Here is a 27,178-nt window from a genome sequence, read left to right as displayed (position 1 = left end):
GTCGACACAGTGAGAGTATACCTTGGTACTGTGTATCAATACCGTGTAAACGATATCGAGAATCGCCCGAGCAGCCAGCAGAGGCAGAATTAAAAAACACATGTAATACTTTCATAACAGCTGGGCAGCTTCGTGACACTCAGGTGGTCATAAAAACCTCCTGCCGTCTCAGTATTGGTTCACACCAAGCTGTAGGTTTCGTATGCCTCTGGCTGCATAATACACCGAATGTACATATGGGTGGTAAGCTTTGCATCACCCTTTGGGTACACGTCACTCGACCGCAGAAAGTTGTCTGACATGCCCTGAGCCCCCATTGTCGTGGCATCCCACCTCGTCCTTCACAGTGAGAATGTGCCGCGCAGATACGCAGGGTGTGTTCGATTCCCCTCAGCCTTATGCTGTGCCGGGCGGGTAGCCAAGAACAATTCTCCGCCTTCCCGACGGATCCGTCAGCCATCCCGTCAAAGACAATCTACCTTGAGTATTCGAACGCTAGGTGGGCGTGATGAAACCACTACCGAGAAGTCACCTCTTGCTGAATCACGAAAGGAGTGGCCGGTGCTGTGAGTAGTACGAATAACCAGCATCGCGTTTGACGTCTCTGCGCGAAAGAGCGCGAGTACACGAATCGGTTGGAATCCTGATACGAACCAAACAAAACAGGGATCAAATGATGATTGACAGAGACAAAAAGTGGCAGAAAGGTGCTAACGCGACTCTTCAGCGGACTACCTTATGGCGCAGGCGCTGAACCTGAAGTGACAAGCACCTCAGCGAAGCACCAGCCAACCCGGAACAAGATGATGACCAGCGTTGGATGACATAAGCTCCGTCATCACGTGAGGCCGCGACTGTTTGGCATCAAAGACTGGGAAGCTGTAGCCTGTCGGGATCGATCCCTCAGGTTCGCTGGGCCCGCCTCACGTCACTCATCGAGACAACTTTTCGGCACGGCAGAAGATGGCCATTGAGCTTCGCACTTGACGACTTAGTCTCGACTGTAACCACAAACTTCTTCTCAACCTCGACCTCGGCCCCAACCTCGATCTCGATCTCCACTACCTCTGGAACAACTCTAGCCATAGAGCCACTTCTGTAGCACAAGATTGCACTAGTCTGATGAGATCTGCTTCGGAATCTGGCGCCCGTGACCGCGCTCCCGCTTTACTCGTCCACCTGGTCCATTTCCTCCTCAATCCACTCCACCTCCCCATTAATCAGTCTCAATCCCTCAACACACATCCTTGACCATCACGACCTTCTCTCATTATTCAGAATCGCTCCTGCCTCTCTTTGCACTCACATTGAACGATCAACTTGACTGTGTCGCTAGCTGCGGCACTCTTGCCGTCTCAAGATGAAGTTCTTCATCGAGTCAGTTACAGTCCGCGATTGCAAAAGAATCCCGCGTCGCAACTAACATGGAGCCCATAGCGAATTGCCGGTCCTTTTCCCATATCCTTCGATCTACCCTGAGCAATATGCGTGAGTTAGGCCCCGTGCGAGCTGCTCTCAGGCCAAGTATAACGCTGACCAAATGCTGATGTTGGCTCCAGATACATGTGTGATCTCAAAAGTGAGCAATAGTCCGAACGGGATTGAACGACGAACGATGTCGCTGACGTGCTACCCCAACTCACAGAGACCCTGGACGCAGGGGGGCACTGCGTACTGGAGATGCCTTCAGGGACAGGAAAGACGGTTTCGCTGCTCTCGCTCATCGTCGCTTACCAGCAACACAACCCCGAGCACCGAAAGCTAATCTATTGCTCTCGTAAGGATCATATCGTCTGCATTTATACGCGTCTGATCCGCAACTAAAGGTTTACAGGTACAATGTCTGAGATCGAAAAGGCTCTGGCCGAGCTCAAGGCTCTCATGAAGTATCGAGCACAAGAGCTTGGGGAGGAGGAAGAGTTCCGTGGCCTAGGCTTGACAAGCCGAAAGAACCTATGCCTTCACCCCTCTGTAAAACAGGAGAAGAGTGGTTCCGTCGTCGACGCACGCTGTCGAAGCTTGACAGCAGGCTTTGTCAAGGAGAAAAAAGACCGCGGCGAGAACGTCGACGTTTGTGTCTACCATGATGTACGTCTCGGCTACAGTCCTTTTATCTCCCTTGTATCTAACATGTTGCTGACTTGTGGCAGAACTTGGACCTGCTTGAGCCGCACAACCTGATTCCAAACGGAGTTTGGACGTTTGAGGGCCTCTTGAAGTACGGCGAGCAACACAAGCAATGTCCGTACTTCACCGCAAGACGCATGGTAAAAGAGCCAATCGCTGGAGACAAGGCTTTGTTTGGTACAGTGCCACTGACTTCGAATAGATGCAATTTTGCAACGTTATCATCTACTCGTACCACTATCTACTTGATCCCAAAATCGCCGAGAGGGTATCAAGGGAGCTCTCAAAAGACTGCATCGTGGTTTTTGACGAGGCTCACAATATCGACAACGTCTGCATTGAATCTCTCAGCACAGACATCACAGAAGACTCTCTACGGAAAGCCACAAGGGGCGCGCAGAACTTGGAACGGAGGATTACGGAAATGAGGGATACCGACCAAGAGCAATTACAAAACGAATACCAGAAACTGGTCGAAGGACTTCGTGGCGCAGATGAAGCACGGCAAGAAGATGCGTTCATGGCGAATCCAGGTAGGCAATACCACCCGCTAGCTCACCCGCTGGCTGAATGTGGACTGATGTATTCATAGCACTTCCCGATGATCTGCTCAAGGAAGCGGTTCCGGGTAACATCAGGAGAGCGGAACACTTTGTGTCCTTCCTAAAGAGATTCATCGAGTATCTCAAGGTATGTTAGCTACACACAAGGACTGTGTCAAGCATGCAGTTGCTGAACTTTCTTTCGCCAGACTAGGATGAAGGTCAGGCATACGATATCGGAAACACCCCCGTCTTTCCTCGCCCATCTCAGGGAATACACATTCATCGAAAAGAAGCCACTTAGATTCTGCGCCGAGAGATTGACGTCACTTGTGCGGACCCTTGAGCTTACCAATATTGAGGACTATCAACCCCTGCAGGAAGTTGCTACATTCGCAACGCTTGTGGCGACGTATGAGAAGGGTTTCCTGCTCATTCTCGAGCCTTTCGAGTCAGAAACGGCAGAGGTACCCAACCCTGTCCTGCACTTCACGTGTCTCGACGCCGCCATCGCAATCAAGCCCGTCTTTGACAGATTCAGCTCCGTCATCATCACGTCAGGAACAATTTCTCCACTTGAAATGTATCCAAAGATGCTGGGGTTCTCAACCGTTGTGCAGGAGTCCTACAGCATGACCTTGGCCAGAAGATCGTTCCTGCCAATGATCGTGACTCGTGGAAGCGACCAATCTTCCATCTCGACCAGTTTTCAGGTCCGGAACGAGCCGAGTGTCGTCCGTAATTACGGCACTCTCCTAACCGAGTTTGCCAAAATCACGCCAGACGGCATGGTCGTTTTCTTCCCCTCCTACTTGTACATGGAGTCCATCATCAGCATGTGGCAGGGCATGAATATTCTCGAAGAAGTCTGGAAGTACAAGCTGATTCTGGTTGAGACACCAGATGCACAAGAGACGTCGCTCGCGCTAGAGACGTACAGGACAGCCTGCTGCAATGGCCGCGGCGCCGTACTACTCTGTGTCGCCCGTGGCAAGGTCTCGGAGGGCATCGATTTCGATCACCAATACGGTCGGACCGTGTTGTGCATAGGCGTGCCGTTCCAGTACACCGAGTCCCGCATCCTCAAGGCCCGTCTCGAGTTCCTGCGAGAAACGTATCGCATCCGCGAGAACGACTTCCTGTCCTTCGACGCTATGCGCCACGCCGCGCAGTGTCTCGGTCGAGTCTTGAGAGGTAAGGACGATTACGGCATCATGGTCCTCGCGGACCGCAGATTCCAGAAGAAGCGGACACAGCTGCCCAAATGGATCAATCAGGGCCTGCTCGATGCCGACACAAACGTCAGCACGGACATGGCCGTCAGCAGCGCCCGGCGTTTCCTCAAACAAATGGCCCAGCCGTTCCGAGCAAAAGATCAGGAAGGTGTGAGCACCTGGAATTACGAGGACTTAATGAGGCACAAGGAGAAAATGGACTTGGAGCGAATTCAGGAGCTCGAAGAGGTTGGTGCTGGTAGGGACGGCTACGGCGCCGACGGAGGTGACGAGTATGGCTTGGATGATGACCTCGACCACGACTTGATGGAGATTGACGACGGGTTTTGAGGGCATTATATTATGCCAGAGGATCGTCGACCCAGCAACTAAGGTGCAAGGCTCGAGGTGGTAGAGATTCGTCACTTTCGCTGAGACGGTGTGGACGAGGATACAGAAATCTGAGAACGGGGTAAAAACTCAAACAAAATGACACCTGTATATAAGAACGTAAAGATTCTTTACATTGTCTTAACATTTCAGGAAACTCCATGCCTCTCTATCACACCAAGCGTAATTTAAAACCGTGACCTATGTACGTAAAGCTATCTAAGAAGGACGGTCTGAGCTGTCTATCACCCAAGCGGCCTCTTAGCCGCCTTCTGAGCTCTCATGGCAGGTATCGTGTTCTCTCTGCCAGGTTTCCTGCCCACTTCCATGCACAACATGCGAATGAAGTCCTGACTCGTCCAGTAGCAAGTATGCGCGCTCAGCATGTTGAGGTACTGGATCTCCAGTGGCCCGCCGCCGAACCTGAGGTAGTAGTCGATCTGGCCATTGTCATTAAGGAGATAAGCCTTTCGCTCAGCAATCTCCTCTCGCGTGAAGTCGTGAACCTCAAGCTCGAGCTGCGAAGGCAAGCGCGCAAAGTTTGGCTTTGGGGCCGGAGGAGGGGCCATGGTGGCTGGCGTAGGTGCTGCGCCAGGCACAAGACTTTTCACTGCATTGCCAACGTATCTGATAAGGGAGGTGGCGCTTGACGGGACATGTGCTGTTCTCAGGCTGGTTGCATACACCGGATCGATGGTACCATTCAGGAGGTAAGCGATGGGATCCTCCTTGGCCAGTACATTATAGATGTTATCTACGGCAATGCAACCGTATCGCCCGGCCTCGCCCGTGACTTCTGGCGCATTAACGTCGGCGGGATCAGCTCCAGGCTTCACCCTACCGCGCCGAGGTTGAAGCATGCCTCGTTCCAAGAGCAGGAAGAAACCAGCGGGGCTTCCAACCAAGAATAAGTTCTTCGTGTCGAACTCAAAGAAGTCGGGCTTCGGCATTCTTGTCGAGAGGTCTAATTGCGGAACACGTGCGGGTTGTCGAGAAAGAATTTCAATAGCCATGGCGCTACCCAGAGAATGACCGATGAGGTGAGTGCGCCCTCTATCTGCGAATCCGGGGTTGTTGCGGCACCAGAGGCGATACACACGATTGGCCTCTGTCACCAGCGCGTTGATCATCTTGCCCTTGTGGTGAGATAAATAGAAGGGTATGTCGAACATGACATCCGATATCATGCTCCTAACTGCGGGAATACTGCCAGGCTCGATATCTTTAAGACTGAACCCGTCTGGCACGTGTTGTGCTTTGTCTTCCTCTGTCATTGGGCCGCCTTCCTCGAACGAGAGTGTATGCCGCCAGTTGATGGGAAGTACCATGATACCATTCTGGCCATCTCTTAACACCCCCTTGACAATTGGGTTCGCCAACTCCGTGTTAACATCACGCCGAAAAGCGTTGATAGCGTGGGTGAAGTGGAAGCTTTCGACTCGTTCCGCAAACTTTTGGCCGATTCCGTGAACCACCAACACAAGGTCGGTAACTTGGCCGCGCTCTTTTTCAGCCTTGCAGGCCGCGCAGACGTCTTGTCCGACTGCCTCGGTCGTGTTGCTGGCGGAAGAAGCTGGCTGCTTGGTGGCTTCTCGAGGCCGGTTTTTGTCATGTGTACGCTCCCACACCGCACGATCAAAGCCACGTACAACTGGAATGCCGACGGTCATCCCCTTCATAATCTTCGCAACAGGTCTCCTGCCGTAGTAGGCAGATGGCTTGAGACTAGGTTTGAGGAGAAAGGCCTTGGAAGCATCTTTATAGATGACATGATAAGTTGCGTAACTTCGATGCTGTTGCGTAGCCGAGGCAGTCTTCAGGTTTGGATCGATGGCACCCTCTGCTGCCGCCTCCCCACGAAAGCAGCTTGCGGCACAGAACGGATCTGATGAGATACGAGTATCCGAAACTGGCTCCTTGTCTCCGTTGCTAGGTTGACTTACGTTCTCTGGCCATAATCGATGTGAGACTTTTTCCTCGCCAAGAGGCCCTACATCAACGGCGCAACGGAGCTCATCATTCCACGTCTCGGTGTGAGGCTTGAGCTCTCGGTAGCCAGCCTCTAGTTGATTCGCTACAGCTGGGGGTATTGGTAGCATCGTATCTCTATCTATTTGTTAGAGCCTCGAACACATTTGAGCAATTAGAACAACGAACCTGTAGAACCAGGTGGCACGTAGGACCATTGCAATGTCGTTCACAGGGGACCAGTAAATGGGCTTCATTTGTAGAGCCGGGATGGACACCATATGCAACCGCGAGATGCCGACAACAACGTCAATAGCTTCTCTTCTGTAACTTTCATCGCTGACAATTTTAGCTTGCGAGGTGTTCGATCTGGTTCTGGGCGGCTCTGGCATAGTGAACGAACGCCTTGGATCTTGATTTTCGACATCATTCGATTTCGACTGTTCCGAAGGAGGGAACGACGTCGCCAGCGAATCTTGGGGTCGCTGCCGAAGCCCAGCACGCACAAACGGTTTGCCAGAGATACCATCGTCGGCAGCATGCTGCCGGAACGAAGTGCCCAAACCCGGCGTGGAGGGCCGAGATGTTTGCTCGCTTGTCCGGGAATCAGATCTAGTCCTCGACCCAGACTCCAACCCCGTGTTGCCAACCTCTCTTCCCATTCTCTGCAATTCGCTCGCAGCTTCTTGCCGAGGGCTGAATGAGCTGACAATCTCCATTTGCCGCGAACGAGCCGAGTCCGCTCGTGGCCGGGAAGAAGAGACACTCCCGAACTGGGGGCGCGTCTCGCTCGATGCTACGAGACCCCTGAGTTCCATCATGACTTCTTGCACGACTCTCTCCTGGCCGAGCGAAGGGTGATGTTTCCTGGCCAGCGCACAAAAGGTATTCTGGAGCTCGGTAGAGACATCAATGAATAACTCCGGGCAACATGTAGATATCGGGGTGTCTGGAAGAAGATCCGAAGCTTCGCCGGCCGTGGTCGATGTTTGAATGATGCCACCATGCTTCTGGAGGTGCTTGATAGCTAAGTGTCGCGCTAAGAGGCCCAGTTTATGCGCGTTGGCTTTCTCAGTATTGGGACTCAGTTTCCTGTCTCGAACTAGCTGCTCGTGAGCTTGAATATCATCGTTGGACAAAAAGCTAAGCCATGCCTTTTCGAGGGCATTATTGTCACCGAGGGAGAATGGACGAATCGGGCCACGAGCAGTTCGGGCGTCGGACACGCCAGCGCTTGTCCCAGGAGACAAAGGGTCGTCTATGGGTAGTATTGAAGAATAGAAAAACTGTGCAGCCACCGCTGGGATGCCATCGTCGACGCCCCCAGTTGATGGCTGGGACACCGGGGCAAGGCGGCACTTGAGGCCGTACGTATGGTTTTGTTCTGAAGAGTCCATTTTGTTCCGCTGTTATCATTCGAGGTCGGGCTTACTATGCTAAGTTCGTCAAGTTCGATGATGTGAGGTTTCTGAATGCGTCACAGAGGCCAGTGAACGGAGAGATCACACGCAGATCGGAGACAAGTGACGAAGGTCAAGCGTCGTGGTCAAAGGCGTGGTTGGTTGAAGTATCACGGGTGGCTGTCGGTGAGCCTGCGGAGCGACGTGGACTTGAGCATGGCTGGAGCAGGGTTCTATGAATTTCGCGATCGCCAAGGAGTAGAGGCGTGGTTTGGTAGAGGCAGACTTTAGGTAGTAAAGAAGACGCGTTAGTTATCTTTCAAGCGGGATCGACAAGTGCGTACCGCAATCACTGACGCGATGCAGTAGAAGGCTTACCAAGGCTACCAGCGCAGAGGCCAAGAAGGACTCAAGAGGGCTGATGCGTACCTTAGACCCAGCTTCCGCTCGAAGTCCACAGCATGAGGAGGGAAGTAGAGATGCTGTTGATGAAGCTCCAGGGCTGGGTGGGAGTTGCCGCTTCGATTTCGCGCCTCAGTATCTGTAGGATATCGATTTTAATCTAGGTCCTTGACAACTTGTGGATGTTAGCTCAGGAACCAGCAGGAGTGGTGCGTAATACTCTGGGCGTGCGCAGTGTTGCCTTAGATTGACTTGCCTTTCGCCTTACCTAAGGAACAGGACAGTAAACGGTAAGGCGAAAGGCCGAAAGCATGTGCTCCGTTCCGCAAGTGTTTTGCTCTCATGCGTCTCAATGACGTAAGATGGTTGATGCTTCTCGTCTAGGGAAGACTGGCCTGCCTTAGGTCAGCATCAATTGAGCTTTAGTGGCACCAGCCACATGAGGCATGGAGGGATCGGTCTACCTACCTACCTAAGCCTTCAGGTATCCGTACCAGTAACCATGTTAAGATATCATCTTAACGTGAGGTCCCTAAGATAGTGGGGACTTCAGGCCCACCCCCGCGACGGGTGCTCCAAAATAAGTGCTTCTGTGACAAAAGTGGGAAAATACCCAAGTAGCTGCCCGGCATCGATCTTGGGGATTTTGTTATTGGCGCTGAAGGCTTTCGATCTCGCTGCTGACGCTGTCCACCGAAGCTCGTAGGGTAGGGAATCCGCTATGGCGACATTGTCCTCTGTTGGCGTTGACTGAACCTACTGTGCACAAGGACTGGAACATAGGTAGTTTGAGGGCTTTGGAAATTTGATGCAACCACTGTCTGCTACCTAGAAACGCTTGGAGGGAGGGATTTAGAAGTCGTACTCTATTATTATCATCATTATTATTATGAATTTTCTATAGAGGCGATAGCTTAGTGTCTTGCAGCAAGATGTCAGAGTGGTGCTAGATATTGTCCACGGCTAGGACACATGGATAGACAGGTGCGTTCCTGGTACTGCTTGCTAAGTAGAACGATCCAAGAATCACCCATGTATGATGTGGAGCCCCTCTCGTGCTGAACCTAGGGCCCGGCGGGAATATCTAGTATACTACCACGTACAGGTAGTGCCCACTGCCTTAGACATGCATCCGTTCCGGGAACCAGCAGTCAGGGAGATGTTCTGCCACGGTTTCATCCATTTCATCGCATCTAGTCTGGCCCTTACATCTGACGTTGAGCTTCAGCCGAATTAAAGATGCCGGCATGTATGTGTCCTCTACCAGTTGTCACAAAGGAATATTCGTCCACGGCTATCTGCACATGATAAGTATGCGTGGCTTGGTGTTTCTCCGTACTCACAGGTAGGTGGCAGGGAAGAGTTAGCACTTGGTGATTTCCAGGAAGAATTGGAGACACACGAAAGGGTCGAATGCAACCGGCTGAAATAGGTATGGCCCTGGCTCCGCGGATGAGCCGGCCAGTGGAGACGGAATGAGACGACCATAGGTAGCAACGTGCCGTTGAGTTGGACTGAACTGGTGTGTGGTGCCAGGTCGCACATGAAGTGTTCAGTAGATAAGTTGGTAAAGCAGTTCAAGACGTCGGTAGAAGTTTCCTTGGGCGCGAGATCTCCCTCTCATTCCGTCTCTGATCAAGAGCATTAGTCTTGAGGAACTCTGGTGCAGATACCTAGGTACTCGAGTCTCTTGTCGCCACTCAACATGTTTCAAAAAGGGCAGACAGGCAGGGATGTCGCGAAATACAAACAACTTTGAGCCAACGAAATCAACGATAGGCATACACAGTACGTAGGGTACCGACCTTACCTACGGTGCCTTCAACCATTAATGTGCAATCCCGCAAGAACCGTGACCACTCGCAACAGTCCCAACTCCCAATTCCATGCCCACCTACCTAAGGTACCGTTCAATCACATTATCTGGTATCTAATCGTACATTGCCTTACGTCAGTCAGTACTAGAAGTATCTCCCATACCTCAAGGACCACTGTGTATGACTATCTACATAGGTACCCATTTCACTACATCTTCTATTCGTAAGTACTATCAGGCGGTACAATGATTATATCGCGGCAAATTGTGAATGCACGCAGGCATCAAAACTGAGAGACTGGGAAACTGAGCAAAGGAAAAAGGGAGAGGTAAAGGCAATCGAGTCATCTCATCGTGGTTCTCGATGGCATGCTCTGAGTCTCACCGTGTCTGTTTGATGTATGGCGGGTGCGGTGCAGCGGTGCGGTGATGGCACTCAATCCGTCCACCCTCAATGGCTGAGACTGGCGCTACGACCACATGGATGCCACTGGATGCAGCAGCCGTACAGTAGCGCCTTGCTTCTTCCCCACTTGGAATGTGACACCCCCGCTCGTCCCCACCCCCGATTTCCTGGGTCTAGCCAAGGGGCCCCGGGGCTGGGTCTTGCTGTCTCGACCCTTTGAACGTTTGGTTCACCACTTTACCACCTCTCACACTGCCTCCCTTCGAACAGTAAGTAGTATTTCTCTTTGTACAAACAAGTAGGCACTTGGTATAGTGCCGTCATTTCCTACCCGAGTTGCTAAGATGCTGGTGTAAACCAATGCTATCTGAATTCACAATACTCCGTACTGTCGTCGATACCTTGACCGAGCACCAGACGATGGGTCCAATTGTCAACACAGGCGATGGTCCCGGCTGCATTCGACCCCGAGTCTTCCGTTGTCATCCATTTCTGATGTACGCTACGGAAACCTCTGTGTTCCTTCTGTCGCCTGACAGAATCAATCTTTGCCTCAATCAATTGAGAATTGGACGACTCGGAGGCCCAGACCAGATCGACAAAAGACATGTCTATCCGTACGGATACGCTACCTTAGCACGGTTTGGTTGGATATCGTTCCTTAGAAGCCGAGGTGAGGGGTAAAACAAACCCGGGGTCCACTATCGCGCCTCGCTAGACCTTCCCTAGCAGCACGCCTGGGTATCTCGAATGGAAGACTCAATGATTGCCAGCTTGGTAGCTTCCTTCTTTGATGACAGCCAGCAGTCAAAGAAATATTGAACAACACGATAGTGAGCAATCAGCCCACGCACCTCAGTAGCATCAAGAGAAATCCTGCGTGACGGTCACAAGACATGATTACCTAGGCAATGAAGGCACCCTCCCATACTCCGTATTATGTATACCTTGGGTATCGCGACCATTAGCGCTAACTTGCACTGCTAAAGCCCTCTGCGGCCGTGCTCCAAGCCAAATAAACGCTGCCCACCATTGGCACTGATCCCCCTTCCCCCCATGTCCCTCTCCAACCCCCTCCTCCCTCCTCTATCCATGAGAGCTCCACATCCTTTGGGCTCCTTGATTCGACAATATGGGATGCCAGGTCAAGTGGCTTGGAGTCGGGGCGCGGACGTCTGCTTGGTCTCGCATGTTGGAGAGCGCTGTCTGCCCATCTCCTCGACGTTGGACAAGCCTAAGATACCTTGCCTTACCTGACTATGCCAGTAGAATGTAGGTACACTTATTACCTGATATCTGAAGGTACGGAGAAGGTGGTAAGGTGAGGTAGGGTGATGTGTTTGAAGGTCGCTTCTCACCATCGTGACGCCGGCACTGTACCTGGCGTGTCACGACTCCTTTCAAGGAGCTTAGCACACAACTAAAACCTTCATTACTTCAGTATACGTAGTAGGTATCCCACGGTTTCCTCGCTTCCCCCTGTGCGTTCGCTCCTTTCCTCTTATTTCCCCAATCATCCGACACCTTTTCTTGACATGATGCCGCCCGCCCCCTTCCTGCCATCATCAAAATAACCTTCCTCCGCCTTTCATTCGGAAAGCATTGTTCGTCCATGTCCTCACTCGTACTGGCAGCTTCAACGTCGGCCTACAATATTGGAGCAACCCACGCTCAGTTCCTACACTCGACTCATGTTCACAGAGCCGTTTGTATCATTCACAAACAGCGGAGAGACGATAGGCACTGCCGCTCCAGCTTATCACGAACTGGCGCTACTGCATTTCGCTACTACCGGAACGTACCTACACACGCTACACTACCACACTCTACCTAAGCCGAACTGGAGCTACCCTGCTGTTTGGTTGCTTTTTGGCCACGCACGATAAGGATCGCCCATCACCCCAGCCAGTCGATCCAAGGCCCAGCCGATTTGCGGTTAGTTCGAGTGCCTTCCTCACCTTACCGTTCACTGCCTCCAGATATCATCTCTCCCTCCTGTCTCCCTCCCCGAGAGCCCTCTCCTGGTACTCTCTTTCTGCCCTCTCCACCCTGTCTGTCCCCCTTGTACTGCCCCCGTGCTCCCACGCCCGTCTAATTAGTACCCCAACCTGTCGTGGTAACAAACATCCTCCTTCCTTCTTCCTTCCAACATATCTCGGACTCGGATCAATCAGGCGTACGATTCGAGCATCTTTCTCTCTCCTGCTCATCTCATGAGCATTCGAAGGCCTCCTCTATCATTCATCTGTTGTGTCTGTTACCAACTCGACGTCTAACATAGTTTGGTTGGATTGCAGGCATTACCAACTCGGCACAAGAGTCGCGCCCCGTTGTACGCGTGGGTTTAGGCCTTGATTACAACTCCACCGTCTTTCCAACCCAGCCTCGACTGTTCGCAGACAGCCGGTGCACAGCTTCAATTGCGAATAGCTGCCGGTTCAAGGCAAGAAAGTGAAGGAGACAGGAACAGAAAACAGAAAGAACAGTATACATATTTCAGCATGGCGACGATTGCCCTTCCGAGACCCATTGCCCCGCACCGCCCAACGTCGACGGTGGGATCCGTCCCAACCATATCGCTCGAGTCCATTGGCACTGCTCAAGTGCCCGTACCAAACAAGCATCTTCCAGTTTGTCCTCCAGGTCCTGTTCCCGCCGAGGAGCCAAATACTCCTCCTCCATCACCTCCTCGCGACGACGATTTGATTCAGCAGACTTCGTTGTTGTCCCCCCCCGACAAGTTCTCCAAATTCGAGTCGGGCCCGGCCACCGTATATACCGTAGGCCCCGCCGATGTGGCTGCCGCTGTCGACTATATCTCTCGTCAGCCCTTGCCGGACCCAAACCAAGTCTTCCCATGGTTTCATGGTCTCCATCCTCACAATCACATCCAGCAGGCTTTTTTCATCGCCCGCCACCGTTCACTCCGCAAAACACCTACATGTGTTCGAGGGGTCACGCTCGTCAAAGCGGACGGTGATCTGAGCGTCGCCCGCCTCAAAGGTGCTATAGCCCCACAGGAGCTCATCAACCTGGCCGCCGCCGCCCCCGAATTTCTCGATGTCGACCCTCGCGATGGCTTTTGTGTGAGGAACTTCCAGATTCAGGCTGCAAAAGCTGCCATGGTTTCGGACATTGTTGTTTATGGTCAGGATGAGACGGCTGTTCGCAAAGTGAGCCTCGATATTGCAACGGCACAGCTTCGATGGCGACAGAGGCACGAAGCTCAGGGTCACTCTGTTCCGGACTACAATACGTTCATGTGTTGTTCGCCATTCAACAACTTTGAGAACAACCACAAGGAGATTGTTGCTGTCGACGCTCAGGGCCATTTGACTGGCAATGTCCTCGACTTTTTCCACCAAGAGCGGAAGGAGATGTATGACATGACCAGAGCATCGGAAATATCCCACAATGTTTGGCTCGGTCCAACACCAGAACCTTCCTCAGGGGAGGACCAACAGTTCGATGTTTTGATCGAATGTAGTGATGTCGGTCGGCTTAACCCTTCAGCACTCCGGGCCTTGGCTGAGTCTCGCGTTGAGCCTGCTCAGAGGCCCTACATTGACTTCCCCTCCTCTGGAAGCATCTTACCACCTACATGGTCACAAGCCGAAGCCGATGGCATTTTGGAAACCTGCAAGTGGATTTATCACTTAGCCCATGGCACGCTCCCAGCTACAAACAGCACCGATATCGATAGGGATGGTGACACCGATATGAACGGTCAGGCTCTGTCGCCTGTCAACAGGAGAGAGAGAAAAATTCTCATCCACTGTGCCGATGGATACACCGAATCTACCATGCTTGGAATCGCATACTTCAGCTACAGCACTGGCAGGGGCATTCCTGATGCTTGGCTGGACTTGCATACCATCAAGAAGCGGAATTTCTTTGCCTATCCTACTGACGTTGCTCTTCTTACCTGTATCGAGGCCCGGTTGCTACATGAGTCGCCCGTTCACTCAGGTAAGGGCCTCGGCGAAATCACATCGCTGATCAAGGAGCCAGCATGGCTTCCCGGTCTAGATGGATCATTGCCTAGCAGAGTTCTTGAGTATATGTACCTCGGTAACCTATGTCACGCGAACAACCCCGACCTCTTGAGGGCGATGGGGATAACTCAGATTTTGAGTGTTGGCGAGACTTCGATGTGGAGGGAAGGCGAGCTGGAGCAGTGGGGTCCAGAAAACGTCTGCATTGTACAAGGAGTGCAGGATAACGGAATTGATCCTTTGACGGATGAATTCGAGAGATGCCTCGATTTTATTGGTAAGTCGGCAACCCTCGACCTTTTGAAAGTCGGAACAGTGCTTACTTGTTTTACTTCAGAGCGTGGCCGGCGCAACGGAACAGCCACGTTGGTACATTGCCGCGTTGGAGTATCGCGTAGTGCAACCATCTGCATCGCCGAAGTAATGCGATCGTTAAGTCTGTCATTTCCCCGAGCATATTGCTTCGTCCGAGCCCGCAGGCTCAATGTCATTATTCAACCCCACCTTCGTTTCGCGTACGAGCTTCTCAAATGGGAAGAGCTCAACCAGTCGAAGAAAAAGGGCTCATCTAGGGTGAAGCGGGAACTCGAATGGGGCGAAATCGCCAGGGAGATCGCTCTGATGAACCGTCCTTACGCCAGGTAAACTCGACTTCTTTCTCGACTCGGCGGCGTGACGCGTATCCTTCTCCCATGCGTCGACTCCGAAACACTATCTCTCGTTTATTCGCCCACGTGGATCGTCGGACGTTCTTTAATATTACATTGATACCAGTTTTGGATACTTCAGAGACAGCTGAGCAACCGGCCCCAAGGTCCAGTCGGTAGCTGTTAACCTAGGTTTGTATCCTCAGTGGTAAAACTTCATGCGGAATGATATGTGCGGATATATGATTGATGGAATGGCGCTATGGTAAGGTCTCCTGCAGGAGTGGCTTTTCTTTTTTTTGGGGGGGGGGGGGGATACTTTGGAATGGATTGCCCGGCGCATGATTTTGACAGCTGTACTTCGGCTGGCCTGGTGTTTGCTTGACTTTGTCTATTTTAGGGTGGTGGCGGGGGCATCTTTAAAGCCTTCGTGTACACAATCTTTTGATAATACAGGATATTTGACCGCCAGGTTATCAGGTACTCGCGATCAGTAACGACCACGGAATATTACTGGAGGCATGAAGAGGGGACCACAAGCCACAAGCCACAATCCACGCCCAATAACATGTCACCAACTTCCTCTTTAACCATGCATGGTGCCCTGAAGCTAGTTGGGAGCCACAAAATATATCTGGCAGAACAGCTGCTGTTTTGACTTGATTCCAAATTACTTGGTTATGCTTTCATGACGAGAAGGTGCTGCTGCTGGTCTAGTATATGATCTGAAGCAATCCTGTGCCGTAGACCAAAGGTGTACTCGGGGACTCATGATAACAATTAGTTTGATGTGTAATTGGCACTCGAGGAAACAAATGCGCGCTCTTTCGTAGCAGTCAGCCACTGGGCAAGCAAGTTCCTCCAAATTATCCCCGGCCAGAATGCAAGGTGCCGTAGCCTCCTCATAGACCATACCGCCTCCTTTAGGTACAGACCAGAATAAACGGAAGTGGGATAAGATAGATAGAGAAAATTTTCCGGACGCCTCCTAATGCTCAATCGGGGCCCCCATCTTCTACTCCCACAAGTCCCAACTTCCATTCACCATCTCACATTACGAGCCACGTCAACAGCACTTCATGTGCCGTACGAGGACGCGTCCAATTTGTCGTCGCCATCAATGACTCTGCCAAAGATATCTGTTTTAGTGTTGTGAACCACAAGCATATAACGATGACGAGACAACGGTGCGATAACTTACGAGAATTGTTTGACCAGGTAGCCCTCTCCGCCATGCTCCATATCAATGTTGTACACATAAAAGCCACCGTCACTAGTGACCACCATTACTTGAGGACTGCTGCTGCTCATGGCCACGACACTTCGAAGCGGGCCAGTCAGCGGCTGCGACCCGCCCCCGTTGTTGTTCCCACGGGCTTGGCCCGTCGGCGCGTTAGAAGACTTTGGAATCTTGATGTACGCAAAGTCTCTGAGGGGTTCCCACATCTCTGTCACCGTCTGCGGCAAGTATGAGCCAACGACACCGGCCACGCTGCGACCCATAATCTGCGACGAGCGCCGGAGCATGCTACTAAAGGAGCCACTTTGCCGCCTGTTGATATGTTGCTGGTGATGAGAAGAGCTGCCGTTACCTAGCCCAGCGGGTTCCGCCAGGTCGCTTCGTGGAGAACCAGCCGCACTCCCCACAGGCGACTCATTGTTACTGTCATAGCTGCGTGACCTCGACCAGCGATCCTGGCGAGGTGAAGCAGGTGTCTCTGCTGAGGCGGCAGCGGAATTGTTGTCTGGAGGAGGGGCTCCGAGACGAAAGATGTGAACTGTGTCGGAAGTTGAGGAAACGCAGAGAAGGGTAGAGCTGAGGTTGAAAGACATGCTGTAAATAGTGGAGGGATAGGTTCCCCGGCGGAACTGGTAGAGTTTCTGACCTCCAGGGACCGAGAAGACGCGGATAATGGTACCAGTCTCGCTTGCTGTAGCCAAGAGCGTTCCTTCACTATTGAGGCAGATGCAGCACAGTGGTGAACGATGAGCCTCGATGACATTCACAGCCTTCAATGTGAGTGTGTCGAATACCAAAACCTCTCCCGATGTCGGTGCAACGTACGTTGAGAGGGGAGGCGCATGGGCTGGTCTTTTGTCTCCTGAGTCCTCCCGAGGTTTCGGTAAAGGATACGCAATGTAGCAGTTCTCTGAAGAAGGTGATAGAGCGCAAATTGCGCCTGGGTTGGGAGACGTGGGAATCGTGAAGAGAAGGCTCATATTAGAAATGTCATATAAGTAGATTTCGGATTCGAGAACGACGGCGAGACGTTTCCGGTTGAGACGCACGGCGAGCACGGCTGATGGAAAGGTAAGTTCGCAGATGACTGAGGATCTCTATTTATCGTCAGAGGAGTATCATAACTCGGCATGAATAATTGCCAGCAAGTGGTTAGCACTCACCTTTGTGTTTTGTATTATCAAGTGTCGAGGGGAAAGGATCAGGGCGACAAGAGATGTCGAGAATAGCATCTCAATAATAGCAATGTTGCCATCATCGCTGCTGAAGATTTTGGAGAACGGGTCGGTGTGGTAGATTCGGAAACCCTTGGAAGTACCTAGCAAAGTGGAACGCAAAACAATTAGTAACTTTGATCTGGAAAATCCGTATGGAACCAGAAAAGCAGACAGCAAGGGAACTCACCGACGGCCAGACAGCTATGGTCCTGATTAAAGGTAATAAAGTTGAGGGCGGTATTCGCCATGGCGCGCTGCTCGGATCACGGTGGAGATGCGGACGACGATTCTGGAACAGCAGGTTCTGTAACGCCCGGGCAGCGCCGGCGATCGATGAAGACCAGGCAACCCAAATGTAACTGTTCACACTATTGGGCAGGTTTTGCGGATTTAGGTATTCGGGATACTATGTACGTCGCGGTAGATGCTCGTCGAATCCCCACACTGGTAGGGGGTCGGGATCAGTGGCGCAAGCAGGAAAAGATTCAGTGGCGGCGGTCCGAGGTCGAGATAGTCGACGGTATGCCAAGAAGAAATCGAGGATAGACGGCGTGAACAGAGGACGATGTATGTTTCCGCATGTACTCGAGAGGCAGAGGATTATTTGTTGGATCGAAGTAGGAAGCAGCGGCTCGGCGACGGCTGGCGGCTTTCAGCTGCCAAAAAGTCCGCAAGGATGGTCGTCTCAAGATGAGGCGGTGTTCGGTTCGACGGCGACGAATATGACGAGGAATCAAGTGCTGCAGTTGGAAGGTCGGAGGAGGGTGGCGCAAGATGGCGGCAGCGCAGCGGTAGAAGGAGGTTGAGGTGAGGAAGATGCCGTTGCGGTCAAGCAAGGTCAGAGAGGTCGGGCAAGGAAGGTCGATGTTGGCGTACGGTAGCTTGTGGAAGCAGATCCAGGCGGGACGGCTCACAACGCAACGTGAATGGAGGAGGCACCCCGATGTCAATCCGGTGGGGGGGGGGGGGGCGGGGAAGCTATGTAATCCCATGGTCCTAGCGCCTGAGTAGCCCAGAGCTCATCGCGGACGGATACAGACCTGAAGTGACAGGGCACCATACTAGGTAGGTAGGTAAGTACCCAGGGTGCTAGGTAGGTAGGTTGTAGGTGTCCGTACGTACCGTGTATGCTTACCTACCTACCTAACATGGAATGTACGACGATGTGTTTAAGTATTTTACTTCACTTTGGCGCAGCAAGTATGGAAATCTGCTTTCGCGCAGGCATTCGTAAATCAAAGTACTTTGGTTGCAATACCTAGATATCTTGAATCTCATTGCCTTGGGTGTTCACAACGAGGCAGGGCCGCGTGCAGCCGAAATGGCTGGGTGTGTTCGTGGCACATGGCGCGTGTGGCTCAAGCTCTGGGCAGCTGGCGGAAACCCGCGACAGGTGACCGATTGGGCCAATTTGCCCTGTGGAACCTGGAACTCGATGCACCTCCGTACCTTAAGGTAGGTACCTTACTTCAAGGTAGGTGCGTACCGTTTGGGGGAACAACCCTGATAAGATAAGGCAACCTGCCTTAGGTACCTTAGGTACCTTAGGTGCCTAAAAGACTTCCATGCTCCAATCTTCGACAGGTTTCACGAGGACAAACTACGAGGTGAAGTGGGCACAGACAGGAAACAATTAGGTGAAATCACAAAGTTTACGTGGAATATGTTGCATCCTCTTGACTGTGACATGGATGTCTTACTCAGAACAGCTCTGCCCTAGCCCGTCTTTCACGTTTACTGACGATGTTGTAGAGCTTTAGTTACATCAGGTATCCGTAGAATGTGATTCAACCGCCTTTATCCCGCAATGGGGTTTCAGAAGCTCGGAGCCCCGTTGTTTGGCGCCTTTCACTGAGGAGGGAACTTTTTGCAAATTTCAGTCTGAGTAAAAAAAAAACCAAAAAACTTAGCGGCGCCAAAACCAGGACTCTTGCGGATATCGTAACTCATTACACGAAGCGTATTGAACCGGGCGCAAGCTTCGTTGTGATCCGTTCAAAATGGCTCCCTCTACTCAGGACGTTCGAAAGTCTCGGGCTTCGGATGATCTGATCATGGCCGTGAGTTGGTTTCCAATGTCCATTCATGTGTCTGGTTTCTGATTTAATGTCACTCACACCCTTTACTTCATAGACAAACAACAGTTCTATCGTCTCAAAACGCAGTGTCGTAAGCCTTATTGCCGCACACTTGGTTGAAACGGAATCCTGAAACTCATTCAAGGAACATCTTTACTATCCCGACGAGCCTCACTACTTTCGGTTCTTCGTGAAAAAGTTCCGGAGAAGGGCGCCTCTCGTCAATAGAGGCTATCATCTTAGACTCAAAGTTATCGACACCCTAGTTCGTCGATTTCTCCAGAAACAATCAAATCGAAAGAAGGTCGTCGTAAATCTTGGCTGTGGAAGGTAAGTCTCAATCTGTTGTCTTACATGTTTATGAGGCCTTTACATGATTAACGCTTCACGATAGCGACGTTCTGCCGTGGCAGTGTCAAGTGCGCTATCCCGAATCATGTCAAGATGTTACTTTCCTCGATGTCGACTACCCAGATCTTATTCAGAAGAAGCGGCAGATAGTGCTCGAGACCCCCGAGCTGCAAGATCTGATGGGGACTTGGGAGGTAAATGACGGTTCCCCAATCGTCCTCAAAAGCCAGAAGTACTGTCAAGTGGGATGCAATCTCCAGCAGCTCTCGGTTCTGCAGAGTTGTCTCGACACGCTCTTCGACGTGCCAAACACCGAATTCCTGTTCGTGGCCGAAGTGTCCATTACTTACATGGACACGAAAGGTGCAAATGGAGTCATTGAGTGGGCAGCCACTGTTGGAAATGGTACGTTTCTTACCCTAGACTGCACGATACACTCTAACCAGATACCTAGCGGAATTTTGTTTACTGGAGCAGATACTGCCAGATGGACCTGATCATCCTTTTTCTCACACGATGCTTGGGCACTTCAACAAGATGAACGCTCCACTTAAGTCGGTCCATCGCTATCCTACTGTGGCCAGCCAGGAGAAGCGATTCAAGTCTCTTGGCTGGCCATCAGCCGAGAGTTGGACACTCTGGGAGGCTTGGTCTGATAATTTGTTCATGACTGCTGCAGAGAGGCGAGCCCTCGACTCGGTTGAGCCCTTTGATGAGTTGGAGGAGTTTGCTCTCTTCGCCAGCCACTACTTCGTCATCCTTGCTACAACTCCGAAGTCTGAAGTCCAGGGCCACGTGTCCAAGGTCCATGAAGAAGCCGACATTTCATCCTTCCAATGTCCGATGACCATGCGCGCCTACGACTCTGCTCAGGGGCACCGCCGGCTCGGCGCCGCGATGCTCGTCAGAGAGCCCAACGGCGGTGAATTCATATCTCACAATTTCGGTCAGGGGCCTGTTGGGCGAATGAATTCCGAGGATCTGTACCAAATTTCTAGCCAGCCAGTGGCTCCTCTCCCATCCGTCAATACGCCCTCTGCCAGAGTATGCCATAGCCTTACGGACTTGGGCAGCGCTGGTGTTCTTCTCGCGGGTGGTCGCGCGTCCCCCTCAACGGCGTTCGGAGACTGCTGGCTATTCAACAAGCAACTTTCTGCCTGGGAACGAATAAAGGATCTGCCTGTTCCCTCTTTCAGGCATTCTGTTACTCGACTGGGTTCTTCGACTCTTGCCCTCCTCGCCGGCGGTAGGAAAAACCACTTTGAAACGTCAGCCGAATACTTCCTGTTTGACCCTGCAGAGGGTTGGAAAAAATGCCATGTACAGTCTACGCCACCTGCACTGTACAGTGCTACACTTGTCTGTGTAGGCGAAGTAGGATCTCGAGCTTTCACGGGCATCCTGTCCGGGGGCAGCCTTGAGGATAGCGTCATCAACCAGAAACTTTACACTTGGAGATTGGACATTTCTGAACCTGAGGTATGTGCCGATGTGACTCCTTGAATCACTTCTTTTCATTTGCTAATGCCTATTTGTAGCCCGTACTGTCGTTCCAGCAACGAATTCCCAAAGACGGGGGACTGCCCGGCGCTCTTGCCAGGCTTGGCTCTTCCGCTATACAGTCTCTTGGTTACACTCTATTGCTTGGCGGAGTGATTGAGGGGGTTCAGCTTCCATCGGTATACGACATCATCGTTCTCAAAACAACGGAAACAGACGTAAGGGTGGTGGCCAGGCTCGATGGCACAGACAGCTCCGGCGTGATGCGCCCCTTTCTGATGGGGTCTTCCGTCGTGCACTATGGAGATGGAAAGTTCGCCATCCTCGGAGGTGGCGCAACGTGCTACGCCATGGGAACATTCTGGACTCCTGGGAGCTACAGTTTCCGCTTCGATCCAAAGCTTTTAACCCAGCATAGCTCAGGGCAAACAGCTTCACGACCCGAGCCGATCCAATATCAGGAGACGATTGAGTTCTCGGAGGGCGAGAAGAGGCCCGTTGAATAGAATGAGGTCGTATCACCCCTCTTTAACACCACTAATAACCTCTCATCCTGAATTCACACTGCAGTCAGCTATGTCCTCAATAAACTGCCGCACCTGACAGTAGTTGGTCAATCGTGGGCCATCTGCACGGAAACATCGGGAATTATAGCAGAGGAATGTGTTCATTCGATACAGAATTAGCTTCGGCCTCGAAGCAGTCGCTTCATCGACGCAAATAGACTCTTGAAATCGCTACCAAGGCCCTCCTTATTCTCTCGTGCCCTCTCGAGTCCGCCTCTCTTGAATCCCCCAGGAACACAAAGCCACAATAGTAGAAGAAATATTAGAAGGGCCAGGATTATTGGCTGTAGCACCTGGACGCCTTTGCTCTGGGCGATGGCCCCGATGGCAAATGGGAAGATCGCTGCGCCGCCGCCACCAAAGGCAGCCGCAAATCCAATCACGCCCACATGGTAGTCGTTGGGGAGTAGTTTGGTTGCGGTAACGATCACGGCGGGGAAAAGGGGGCCGAGAAAGAAGCCGAGAAACGTAATGAAGATGACGGAGGCGACAAAATTGGGAACGAGCCAGTAGAGCAGTTCGAGAACGAGTGAGATGACAAGGTAGATGGCGATCGCGCGCTTCTCTCCTATGCGCCCCGTTATGAAGCCCAAAATGACTCGTCCTATCGTCAGTCCCAGCCTTATGGGGAGACAGATTAGTATGGATTTCTTAAGTAAAACAAAGCTTGGAGAGGAACGTAATTACCAGAACAGCACCACGGTGACGCCAGCCAAGAAGGGCTCAGCGTGCCTTACGCGAAGCATGAAGGTAACAACCCACCCGCCCAGGCTGACTTCTGCTCCGACATAGCCCAACAGAAACAAAGCCAGAAGCCAGGTCAGTGGTTGACGCACCACAGTCATAGTTGTCGTCCTCTTCTCCCCCGTCGAAGACTGGTGGGTTTCCCTGTGTATCTTGCCAGTGGCGCCCCAGAACGCCGTGATGGCGGCCACGAAGTTCACCGCGGTGACGCCAATCATGACATAGTAGAAGGAGTACCACGGCAGCTTGCCCTTAGTCACCATAGCGGAGGCGACCAGAGGGCCGATGGTCGCGCCCAGTCCATATGCACCGTGAAGAAACCCAAGCAGCTCGTTGGCGTTTTGCATATTGCCGACCCATGCGTTCCAGGCGCTATCTTCGAGGCCGTTTCCGAAGCCTGCGAATAGCAAGACGACAGGGAGGACTGGGTAAGGCGGATGTGAGACAAGAGGGATGTAACCGATCATGCGGCTGATAGGGCCGAGTACTGCAACGCCTCGCTGACCGAGCTTGTGATGTATGAGGTTGTTGGATAGGGCTGCCACCAGGTAGCCAATGAATGGCGAGAGGAAGAGTAGGGCGACGATGGTATATGTGATGTTGTAGTACGTTTCTATCTGAGCTCAACGTCAGATTCATGCTATTGAGTGGGCACTGGAGGTTTGTGTGAACTCACATAAGGGATCAGAGCCTGTAGACAGACAGTTGTAAGTATTTGATATATTTGAGTACAGCAAATATTTGTAGGCTTACACCGACGGCGGCGTCATTCATGCCCATGATGATGAAGCTCCAACAGGTTACGAAGAAGCGGTAAGTATTGACGCGGGTCCCGTTCCAACGCTCTCTAGTCTCCTCATGAGTAGTATATGGAGGTACCTCTGTGTCCTCTTCCCCGTCTAGGACAGGCAATTGGGTAACTTTCTCGTCCATCGTGAGCCCTGGCTGGTTTGATGAGTTGCCGCGACGTTGATGTACAGACAACCGACTGTCTTTGGGGGAATACTGAAAAATTTAGCTCCTGAGATATTATAATCATAAGTCAGACAGACTGTTGGACGGTCGTACGAGATGCGCGGAGCATCACGACTTTAAGATGATCGAAGTCGAGAATACAGTCCCAGCAGCCGGCAAAAGCTCGGAAATTCTGCTGTGCAAAAGGAATGGTTCACTTCTTTGAGAGGAGAGCCTCCACGACCTATTGGGAATAGGCCGCGAGGCCATCCAATGAAGTTCGTGGAAGTATAGAATAGACGACCTTCTCAAATGGAGGTGGTGGGCCTCTACTACGAACCGTGGAGCAACATGCAGCCGATGTTTAGCCAGAGCGGTACGAACTACCGGGTGGGATTGCGGGCGATCACGAATCGGTGATGAGCATGTGCGGAAATGTCTGAGGTCGGCGGCGGTGAGTGGTTTTGGAACGAACCCACTCTGGACGATAGCAGTGATGGCCGGAGAGGGCATCCGCTGTGGGGCCGGTCCGATGTGCGGGGCTGTCTTCCTCCGGTGAGCCGACTCTCGGGGGGGGGGGGGGGGTTGTGAGGGCTGATTTTGAATTCGTTCGCCGAGGTATCCTTGTTGGGAAAAGGGGGGGGGGGGTTCAGTTCACTCAGAGCTAGGTACTATTGAGTTCGTCAGCGAAGATTCGCTGCATTTTGGCGTATCGGTGCGGTGTGCTGTGAATGCCTCGTGGAAAGCCTGCTGATTTCTTACCGATGTGAAGCTTCGGAGAGAGTGGCCGCGCATTACGATGGCCAATGGCAGGGCCGTGGCAAGGTCATACCACCTAAATTAGCAAACGTGGCGGGGCCATCTTCGGTGAGCTGTCCAATTCCACATACCTAGCCCTTTTTCCTTCCTGTTGTCGCCATTTCCTTCCTGCGACTGCATCACCTCCCACCCAGCACCCACCCGGCAGGTGGAACTCAACTTACCACAGCCGTTTGTTGGGACTGTGGAGTAGCAAGATTACGCCGATGTAGTAAGTGGAGTGACGGCGGATGAGGCTCAACACGCCAGTTTGAGAAGAGTTCCGTAACTATGCATCTTGCACTACATTACACTAAGGTAGTATTCATACCACTTACGGCTCGCTCGCAGTAAGGTAGGAGGGTCAAGCTAACTACATGGTAAGGCTAAGGTACCTAAACAATCCCACGTCAGCAATGCTCCGCGTTTCCGAGTAACAAGTTGCTCTAAGTACGCTGGTAGCACATGCTCGGGCAGTTCCCATATTTGCTTGAACTTGGGAATTTCCCACTGAATGTCATGTCCTTGTCCATCCCTACTCACCCATTATGCGTGACATCATCGCACCGGCCATCTCTCAAACATGCGTGCGAAAACCCTGCACTTGACATATACCGAAAAAGGTAAGGGAACGACATCGGACCGTGTTACCTTTATCCTGACGGTAATCTACAAGAGAAACGGGGTGTGTACCCCGCCCGTTTCTCATAGAAAGCAAACCAGAAAAGGTCGAGGATCTCCAATCTTTCATAGGCCCTGGAGTGCCATGTTGGTCAGCGACATACCTAGATAAGGTACTCCTATTCCCCGGCCGACGTCGAGTGTGACGGCGGTGCAGCAAACCATCTGCCGTGTTACAACCGTACGCAGGCACGGTACTTCACTCAACGCTGTGACCTCGACCCTCTCTACCTTAATCCCGCGGCCTTCTTCTAAGTTCCGGGACTCTTTGACCTAGTCGTCAGACTGAGCTTACACAGCCTGAAGATTGATTTGCCCGGAGCTAAGCTCAAACATTTTCCCTCGCTCACTCCGAAATCCTTTTTTCGGTATCGCCACGGAAGAAGCAAGCCCTTACATCTACAGCCTCTGCTGTGTTTGTACGACTTTGTACTCCACGTTGACTAGCGATTGCAGCAAACTTCTGACTACCAACCGCATAAAGATCCTCTGTCATCACTCCCTCAGTCTCTTGCAGACGGAGTCTACCTTACATCAGTGCCGCCAGCATCGCGGAGACTCTCTACCGCCGACTTCATTAGATCTTCCCAGACTGTACAAGTCTTCTTGACGCCTCGATCAACTGGCTTCGAAAACTTCTGATTCCATCGCCAGCGCGCCAATTGTCCCTCCAAAAGTATAAAGTCTTGCACACCACTTGGCATAGTCATGTCTAGGTACTACGAGCACGAGATCAGGGAGGACCGCCCCCGTAGCCCAAGCCACCATCGCCGCGATGACCCCCCTCCCGTCACGAGGGAGTACTCCCCCGAGTACTACTCCGGCGGCGGCGCCGGTCCCATTCAGGTAGTCTATCCGGACCGAGGCCCCATGCCGATCGCCAGCGGCCCTTATATCTCGGGTGCCATCCCCGTCGACGCTCCTCCTCCAGTCCATCCATACTACCCTCCCGAGTCACCACTCTCCCCCCGTGACTCAAATGCCCTACAGCTCCCGCCCCAATCCCACTATCGCCCACGCTCCCTCCCACCTCAAGCATACGCAATAGGCAGACCACGCTCGCGTTCGCGCCCGCGAAGCCCTATCGGCAAAGCTCGTCATGCGGTCGACCACGCCTTCACCCAGTCATCCTCGGGCATCGGCGTAGGCCTTCTGGGCGCCGTCGTCGGTGGCCTGGCAGCTCGCGAAGTCTCCGACGCCACCGTCCGATCGCGGACTCGGAAGGAAATGGAAAACGGCACATACCGCCCGCGCTCGCCACGCGAGGCGGAGAAGGCGCGGGTGATATCCACCGTCGTCGGAGCTCTCGTGGGTGGTCTCGGCGCCAACGCCATCGAGAGACGCTTCGAGGCTGCTCGTGAAAGGGATAGAGAGCAGCAGCTGGCTTGGGAAAGGAAATGGGGAAGGGGAAGAGATCACGAGGTGGATCATGGCAGAGGGCGTCTGCGCAACCGGCATCGAGACGAGTGGAATGATGGACACCCCGACTATGGATATGAAGATCGTCGTGGCGGAAGACTGCGAAGCGAAGAGCGCTATTCGTACAGGGACTGAGATTGCCGAGACAAGCTTCACCGCCGGCGTTACTGTAAATGAAACCCGTTTTACGACCTGACGACTAACGAGTTCTTTTCCTTGAGTTGATAACTTGTCGATGACCGGATACCCTCTGGCAGGCGGATCTTCCAACCTTTGATTGCTTTGCTGTGTACGGAGTAGGCTGGATATATCTGCTTTGATAGCGATCCTTCCCTTATCTCTTAGATATGTATCCGTAGGGTACGTCTTCCCACTTACCTATAGAGGGAAATAACCCTATACCTGCTCTCCTTTCTTCTCTGACTCAACCGATCCTATGTCCCAGGCCTCTTAGCAGAGAGGGTTTCTCGAGGAATCTATATCATGAAGCAATACCAGACATATCACATGTTATTACACCTTCCTTACGAATATCTTAGCAAAGTTATTGCTACAATCATGTGTTATAGTCTACAGAATCCGTGCCGCACATCCTCATTCTCATCAATTGCCACAGAAGCTGTGGCAAGTTCATAATGCAAATCCCCATGTGACATCTCGCAGTGAGAGCAAAGCAACGGCTGGCTGAAGCATACCAAGCTCAAATGGCAGGCACTGAGCAAG

General features: G+C 52.3%; 8 protein-coding genes across 8 annotated transcripts; 4 read left to right on the top strand and 4 right to left on the bottom strand.

The window, feature by feature from the left end:
- Positions 1–1,360: 1,360 nt before the first annotated feature.
- Positions 1,361–4,234, top strand: CPAR01_06109 (DNA repair helicase; the record flags this gene model as incomplete). The annotated part of the gene is made up of 9 exons (XM_060490383.1): positions 1,361–1,377; positions 1,438–1,488; positions 1,560–1,579; positions 1,646–1,777; positions 1,835–2,088; positions 2,151–2,267; positions 2,330–2,660; positions 2,720–2,817; positions 2,879–4,234. 9 exons carry the CDS (start codon positions 1,361–1,363, stop codon positions 4,232–4,234), a joined length of 2,376 nt encoding a protein of 791 aa, XP_060351849.1.
- A 284-nt stretch (positions 4,235–4,518) lies between these two features.
- On the bottom strand, positions 4,519–7,638 carry CPAR01_06108 (DDHD domain-containing protein; the record flags this gene model as incomplete). Its single annotated transcript, XM_060490382.1, has 2 exons — positions 4,519–6,379; positions 6,431–7,638. 2 exons carry the CDS (start codon positions 7,636–7,638, stop codon positions 4,519–4,521), a joined length of 3,069 nt encoding a protein of 1,022 aa, XP_060351848.1.
- Positions 7,639–12,766: 5,128 nt separating this feature from the next.
- Positions 12,767–14,905, top strand: CPAR01_06107 (dual specificity phosphatase; the record flags this gene model as incomplete). Its single annotated transcript, XM_060490381.1, has 2 exons — positions 12,767–14,537; positions 14,598–14,905. The coding sequence occupies 2 exons, from the start codon at positions 12,767–12,769 to the stop codon at positions 14,903–14,905; spliced, it is 2,079 nt and encodes a 692-aa protein (XP_060351847.1).
- A 1,079-nt stretch (positions 14,906–15,984) lies between these two features.
- Positions 15,985–17,612, bottom strand: CPAR01_06106 (autophagy-like protein 18; the record flags this gene model as incomplete). The annotated part of the gene is made up of 4 exons (XM_060490380.1): positions 15,985–16,033; positions 16,109–17,244; positions 17,311–17,465; positions 17,552–17,612. The coding sequence occupies 4 exons, from the start codon at positions 17,610–17,612 to the stop codon at positions 15,985–15,987; spliced, it is 1,401 nt and encodes a 466-aa protein (XP_060351846.1).
- Positions 17,613–17,849: 237 nt separating this feature from the next.
- CPAR01_06105 (uncharacterized protein) lies at positions 17,850–18,356 on the bottom strand (the record flags this gene model as incomplete). Its single annotated transcript, XM_060490379.1, has 1 exon — positions 17,850–18,356. The coding sequence occupies one exon, from the start codon at positions 18,354–18,356 to the stop codon at positions 17,850–17,852; it is 507 nt and encodes a 168-aa protein (XP_060351845.1).
- A 1,008-nt stretch (positions 18,357–19,364) lies between these two features.
- Positions 19,365–21,799, top strand: CPAR01_06104 (leucine carboxyl methyltransferase; the record flags this gene model as incomplete). The annotated part of the gene is made up of 6 exons (XM_060490378.1): positions 19,365–19,424; positions 19,498–19,533; positions 19,588–19,772; positions 19,837–20,198; positions 20,248–21,272; positions 21,332–21,799. The coding sequence occupies 6 exons, from the start codon at positions 19,365–19,367 to the stop codon at positions 21,797–21,799; spliced, it is 2,136 nt and encodes a 711-aa protein (XP_060351844.1).
- A 176-nt stretch (positions 21,800–21,975) lies between these two features.
- Positions 21,976–23,536, bottom strand: CPAR01_06103 (major facilitator superfamily transporter; the record flags this gene model as incomplete). The annotated part of the gene is made up of 4 exons (XM_060490377.1): positions 21,976–22,480; positions 22,547–23,220; positions 23,280–23,294; positions 23,357–23,536. 4 exons carry the CDS (start codon positions 23,534–23,536, stop codon positions 21,976–21,978), a joined length of 1,374 nt encoding a protein of 457 aa, XP_060351843.1.
- A 2,208-nt stretch (positions 23,537–25,744) lies between these two features.
- On the top strand, positions 25,745–26,590 carry CPAR01_06102 (uncharacterized protein; the record flags this gene model as incomplete). Its single annotated transcript, XM_060490376.1, has 1 exon — positions 25,745–26,590. The coding sequence occupies one exon, from the start codon at positions 25,745–25,747 to the stop codon at positions 26,588–26,590; it is 846 nt and encodes a 281-aa protein (XP_060351842.1).
- Between the last annotated feature and the right edge of the window lie 588 nt (positions 26,591–27,178).

Source organism: Colletotrichum paranaense (genome assembly GCF_030867605.1).
Source record: "Colletotrichum paranaense strain IMI 384185 chromosome Unknown Scaffold_4.1, whole genome shotgun sequence".
In the NCBI taxonomy this organism is placed as follows: Eukaryota; Fungi; Ascomycota; class Sordariomycetes; order Glomerellales; family Glomerellaceae; genus Colletotrichum; species Colletotrichum paranaense.
Note: the sequence above shows the minus strand (reverse complement) of the source record. Positions and strands in the feature narration are given on the sequence as shown.